This window comes from Chelonoidis abingdonii, unplaced genomic scaffold, assembly GCF_003597395.2.
Source record: "Chelonoidis abingdonii isolate Lonesome George unplaced genomic scaffold, CheloAbing_2.0 scaffold0492, whole genome shotgun sequence".
In the NCBI taxonomy this organism is placed as follows: Eukaryota; Metazoa; Chordata; order Testudines; family Testudinidae; genus Chelonoidis; species Chelonoidis abingdonii.
The window spans coordinates 20,134-26,512 of NW_027424753.1; the positions used below are offsets into that span (position 1 = coordinate 20,134).

Consider the following 6,379-nt stretch of genomic DNA (forward strand, 5'->3'; position numbering starts at 1 on the left):
AGCTAGAGACACTCCGAGGTCAGTTACCCCCCCCCCCCGCGTCACACTGGGGCAATAACCTGGGTCCCGTCCTCTGCCCGTGGGGGGCTGCTCATGGGGCCTGCCTGGACACTGCTCCCCCTCGGCGGTGCTGGCTCACCGGCCTTGTCTCCTGCAGGTTCGCTCCTACATGCGGCAGCTGCTTGAGGGGCTTAGCTACCTGCATCGCTGCAGCATCCTGCACCTGGACGTGAAGGTGAGTGCGGGACAGAGCTCCCCTCCCCCGAGCACGGTGCCCAAGTGGGGCTGGCTCCAGGATCCCCACTGCAGTGCCGTGCTGGGCCAGTGCTTCTCTTTGCTTGGGTTCCCCCACGGCACCTGACTGGGGGCTCCATCCCCTGCCCCCACCCAGTTCTTGCATGTCATGGCTTTGCTGCCGTGGAGTCCCAGGACCCCGTGCCCCCCCTGGTACCACCCCCAGCTGGGCCCTTGCACTGCCTTGTGCCCCCTAGTATCGGCTGGGCCCTCGCCCTGCCCTGTGACCCCCCCCGGGTATCGGCTGGGCCCTCGCCCTGCCCTGTGACCCCCCCTGGGTATCGGCTGGGCCCTCGCCCTGCCCTGTGACCCCCCCTGGTTTTGGCTGGGCCCTCTCCCTGCCCTGTGGCCCCCCTGGTTTTTGCTGGGCCCTCGCCCTGCCCTGTGGCCCCCCTGGTATTGGCTGGGCCCTCGCCCTGCGGCCCCCCCGGGTATCGTCTGGGCCCTCGCCCTGCCCTGCGGCCCCCCCGGGTATCGTCTGGGCCCTCGCCCTGCCCTGTGACCCCCCCGGGTATCGTCTGGGCCCTCGCCCTGCCCTGTGGCCCCCCTGGTATTGGCTGGGCCCTCGCCCTGCCCTGTGCCCCCCCTCCCCCGGTTTCGTCTGGGCCCTCGCCCTGCCCTGTGGCACCCCCGGTATTGGCTGGGTCCTCGCCCTGCCCTGTGGCCCCCCTGGTTTTGGCTGGGCCCTCGTCCTGCCCTGTGGCCCCCCTGGTATTGACTGGGCCCTCACCTGGGCCGTCTCCCTCTGAGCCTTGTCCCCCACGCTCTCCCGCAGCCGGAGAACCTGCTGATGACCAGCAGCGACCAGGTGCGGCTCTGCGACTTCGGCAACGCGCAGCGGCTGGTGCCGGAGGGGGCCCAGTACTGCAAGTATGGCACCCCCGAGTTTGTGGGCCCAGAGATCGTCAGCCAGAGCCCTGTGTCCATCGTCACCGATGTCTGGTAATGGCCCCTGGCCAGCAGCTTCTTGGGGCAGGGGCTGACCTCCTCCCTCCCCAGGGACCCCGGCTGTCCTGATGGAACCCTGCTTGGGAGGCGGGTGGGTGCAGGATGCCCACAGGAGGGGCTGGGGTGAGGTTGGTGGCCCCACACCCCCAGGAAACACAGAGGAGCTTCCCTTTGGGAACCCTGGGGGGCTGGGGCATGGTGGGGGGCAGACCCTGGAGTGAGTCCAGGACCCCTTGTTATACAGACAAAACTACACAGGATCTTTTCAGGGGGCAAGACAAAGATGCCACATTATTATGATAAAAATCTGATTTATAACCAATAACTAATATCTTAATCCCTATACACACACATACACCCACCAACCAGGTGTTCTGCTGCTGCATAGTTACCAGTCCTGGACGTAGCTTGAGTTCGTGCCTTGATTTTGCAGCTTGGGTTCGCCAGTAACTGGCCAGGAAAGCCGGGCGCAAGGACGAGCTGGGTCTCTGCTGGGCCTACACCGATGTCCTTCCATGTTGGCAGCAGAACGTTACCCTCCAAAGTCTCCCATCTCACCCATCCTTTGTGTGGGCTTTAGTTTGAATCCAGAGTCTATAGGTCTTGCTGTGTCACTGCCTCTGGATTTGGTGATTGATCACCCGTGGATTGCAGGCGACTTTCAGCCTCGGACCTGGCTTTGATCTTCCTTCTATTGTACCTTTTCTTTTTAGAGTGGACTCTTCTGTTACTTTTGGGTCTTAGTTGTCTTAACTTGTGGGTTTGAACTTTTTTCTCGACGGCTGGGGTGGAGGTTGTTCCATTCATACGTGCTCGTCACATCTAATACTATAAGATTCGCGGGTTTGGCCAATGAAGGTTGGGAGCTTTTCCATGGAGTGAGCGTTTGTTAAATGGTTTGATTACTATGGCATAGTGAAATGAAGTCATATAGCGAGTGTAGTGAAGGTAGGTGAACAAGTTACAATACTGAAACGGTTGACTCTGTGAGGTGATTTGTGGGAATTGGATGGTGAACTTACGGCAGTGGCTGACCAGCTCTGGCTCTAACAAGTTTCATTTCAATTGGCGTTTTGGGGTACCGTTTTATGAATGACGTTCTTTTTCATAACTTTACTTATGAGTTATTATTAAGTGAACTTCACATTTCATTTCGTTCTCACCTCGCTTCCTTGGTTGCAGGTGCCGGCCGGATGGGTTGGGGGCTGGGGCTCGGGTCCTGGTGGCACCGCTGGCCTGTACATGCCTTCTTGCGCCTGGGAGTCATCGCCTACTTGGTAAGGGCCCTGCCAACGCCCCACACCGCTCTGGAAGCAGGCCCGCAAAGGAGGCAGCCCCCCCCCTGGCTGGGGCCAGGTGCTCTGGGGGGCCCCCATATCGCATCCTTGGCAGGGATGTGAAGTCGCCGGCCCTTTCCCAGCAGCTTATCTTCCCTTCCTCGGAGCGTCCCATGCCCCCCGCCTCCCTTCCCCTCCATCCCGGGTCGCCAGCCCCAGCCCTCCTCGGCACAACTGGCTGGTGCAGGCGCCGGCTGTTTGTTGTGTCTTGCATTCGTGGTGTTGCCACTGCTGCCCCCCACAGGCGCCCAGCGGGCCTTGACTCCCTTCCGTGGGGTCACTCCCCCCTCCTCTCCCTGGGGCACCGGGGCCTGACTCCTCTCACCTGGGACCTGGGCCACTTCTGCCCGTGGGGCTGTCCTCCCTTCTCCCCCGTGGGGTGCTGGGGCCCACTCCCTCCCCGTGGGGCAAGTGCCCTTTCCCTCCCTCCTCGGGGCAGGCCGACCGTCTCTAGGCTCTGGGGCATCCTCCCCTGCGTGGCGCCCTGGCGTTTGGCGTCACCCTGCTCTCCTTGTGGCAGTGACGGGATCTCCGTTTGTGGGGCGAGCCGACGACCGTGCTGAACTCCGCTCAAGTGGCTTCGGGGCGCCATGTTCCTTGGGGCTGACGCGGAGGCAGGGGTTTTTCATCAAGTGCTGGTGACGACCAGCGGTGGTACCCCGGGCCTGGGGCCCCCTGGTCCCTGAGCTTATCCTCCTGGCCGTTGGGCTGTGGCTCACTTCTGGCTGCCCTCCCCACCTAGGCATGGCCACCTCTGGGCCTCGGTGCTCCCTCGGTGAGCGGGTTCCTATCCTGGCCTCAATAGGCGCGAACGTGCCTCGCGGACTCTCTCGATTCTCGGTGCAATCTCTGTGTAGAGATCGTTGCTTATTGTGGGCCTCACAGGGTGTTGCCAGCTGTTCTTGATGCCTCAGTATGATGCCCAGTTGTGGTGCCATTGGGCTTGGGGTGCCTGACAGCCGCTCCATCGCTTGCCCCATGGACATCATTATCCCAAGGGTCTAAATGGGGCATGCTGGACTGTGCTGGGTGAGGCTTGCAATTTCGGCATATTGGTTCACCGGTCTGGTCCAAGTGTATTGGCTTGCCTGATCCCTGGGTGGGCCTGCGGCCCTGCCCGTCTTTTCCGAGTATTATTAGCAAGGTGCCAGCAGCAGGGTCAGGAAGGCCTATGACTGTTAAGACGCGCGTCATGGTACCTCTCAGCAGCGAAACTCGGGCTGCTCTCCTGACCGAGTCCTCGCCGCTGCATCCTATAGATATGTGGTATACGATATGTGAACTGGGCCACAGAGTCCGCTTCCCAGCGCATGTCCAGCCCTTACTTCTTGGACCAATTGTGCACCCTTTTTCAATTGCTAGCGACGTACGAGGGGCTTCTGAAGGCGACTGCGGTAAAAGCGCTGGGCTTAACATTGTGTGTAGCCTTGGTCTGGGGCTGATAGCTTGTGGCTAAGCACTCGAGGGAGCATGGGAATACCATAGCCTCACCGCCATTTTCCTGTAGACCATGGTGGCGTTGGTTTCGCTCGGGGCTCGAACCTTTTGAGGGAGTGAGGGACTAATGAGCCTCTCTGGTGGGGTTCTCGAGGGGGTGGAGGCCCTGGCCACCTCCATGGCTGCGTCGCACCCTCCCGTGGTGATTCTTTAGGTCACCTCGATGCCATTCGCCGGTCGCCTGGGGTGCAGTGTATGGGGATGATTTGTACTGGCGAGGAGTCTGAGGATCGAGCTTCCTGAGTACGGGAGTTGAGACTGCCTTGTGTACATAGGGTAGGATCCGGAGCACCCGCACTAGGTGTCCCAAATGCCTGGTTGCGATGTCGGCATGCAGCCACCGGGGCCACCCTATGTGGTTAGCCCAAGTCCATGAGGAGTGTGTCTATGGCCAGACGACCCATAGAGGCCTGGCTCTCATTGCGCAGAGGAGAGTTCGCCATGCAGGCTGTGTGCAGCAAGTGTGTCACGGTTCTTGGACGATCACTGATTGTGCGGGGGCTGATGTCAACCTTGCGGCTGGCCTGCTCGGGGATCCAGCAGTCTCCTGTACTTGGGGAAAGAGTGATAAAGGTTGTTATCATTTGTGTGAGTGAAATCAAGGCAGCAATGTACATGCCATTTCCAATTGAGGCTCCCTCAACTGAATCGGGCTCGCTGCAGGGGGACATGATTCCAAGCTCAGCGAGATGGAGAGAGGGTGGGGACAGAATTATTACTTTGTGTGGGCCTTGTCGCAGGGGCCCGGACACATTGACCTTCCTTCTCGCAGGATTAATAATATAACTAATTTAAGACTGATTTAGAGTTTGCTACATGTGCCGAGCTTGAATCAATTGATCACCTAGTTAACGTTTGACCTGCTTTGAGACATGTCTCTGTGCAAGAGACTGCCAGGTGCACCCAGCAGTGAGGCTCCCCACTAACAGCTGACCTACTGAAGGTGTTAAGTGAGGGGTCGGGTGAAGAAGCTTGTGCAGCCACAGGTGGCTGGCAGGATAGGCAGCGCCGCATGTCCAGTTTAGGGCCGCTGTGGAGAGTCGCGGCCGAGCGGAGAGAGTGTGGCAGTGGGCCAGCGGCGGTGGTGAGAGGTGCGGCGAGTGGGCAGCTGGTTGGGAGTGCCGGCAGAGCCGGCCGAAGGGCAGTGAGTTACTCTTAACACGGGGGAAGTGAACTCTGAAGTGATAGCTTGACTCTGGGTCTGCACCGTCCAAGGACAGCATGAGGAGGGCGGAGAAGGACGGGGCACATTAAGGGATTTTGCGCTTGCTGACTTAGTACTGAGGTGAAAGGACAATGTAACTTCCTTGTTGGTGATATTTTGCTCTTGGGTTGTTTTGATAACCTATTTGCGGTAGTGTTTCCCAAATTATGCGCTTATTCACTCTTTTAATAAGTTTTTCTCCTCAGATTTGGCTTGCAGAGGGAGGTATTGCCTTTTAGCACCAGAGGGTGGTTGTGTAATTGTCCAGGTCATGGGTGGGGGTCGGCTGTTTTGGTTATGTTGTTGGAAAGACCCTAGTACTGAACCTGGGTCTTGTTTGCTGCCGCTCTGATGGCGGAAGGATCATTACGAGGATGCTGGGATTAGTGTGTGCGCAATTGTACTTTGGAGGGCCATTAAAGAACAAGATTACAGTTTTCAATTGCTGCATGTGCCGCCTGAGGTAAAGGGAGCTAAAATTCGTATTTCTGCCTTTTCATACATTTAATTTTCATCGATGTATCTAAAGTACGTTTAGTCTGGGAGGAGCCCTTCCGAAGGTTGAGGGTAGGTGTCTGCTCGTGAATGAGATGGTGTACAGGATGGTGTTGCCTTATGATGCAGTTAGGTCGGGTTTCTGTCCCTGACCAGCGGTTATATGGGATCTTGAGGAAGCGAATACACACAGGTGGGGTGCAAATAAACTTTATTAAGAAATGCAAAAACAGGACATTCAATTAGTGAGGGGATGGTTTGGTTAAGGTAGACACTTATCTCTCTGTTCCTCCTTCCATCTCCGGTGTCGGTCTGTGGTGGATCAGGATAGCTCGTCGTCTTATTTAGACAGCACACTGGCCGTACGCCGATGCCTTCGCACTCGGTTTGACTCAGAGGCCCTGAATTTTTCCTCCGTTGTTGCAGGGAGTCTTCCGCTGGAGCCGATCGCGTTGGATCCCTGTTAGAGGGTGAGTCGCTCTGATCCAGCCGGCAGGTGATCTCGGATCTTGGTGGTTTGGGTGCCAGCGGCAGGAGACGGTGGCGTGGTGGGGCATCTGCGGTGATAGGGGAGCGTTGCAGCCGCTCGAGGGAGGAATCTTGC

At 58.2% G+C, this 6,379-nt stretch overlaps 1 protein-coding gene across 1 annotated transcript in view; it reads left to right on the forward strand.

The window, feature by feature from the left end:
* Positions 1-4,517: 4,517 nt before the first annotated feature.
* LOC116829704 (striated muscle-specific serine/threonine-protein kinase-like) overlaps positions 4,518-6,379 on the forward strand; it is a gene marked incomplete at its 3' end in the record, with an annotated part of 4,189 nt that continues 2,327 nt past the window's right edge. The window contains exon 1 of the mRNA XM_032788660.2: positions 4,518-4,664. Within this exon, the coding sequence (XP_032644551.2) occupies positions 4,518-4,664 (147 nt within the window). The remainder of the gene's footprint in view (positions 4,665-6,379) is intronic.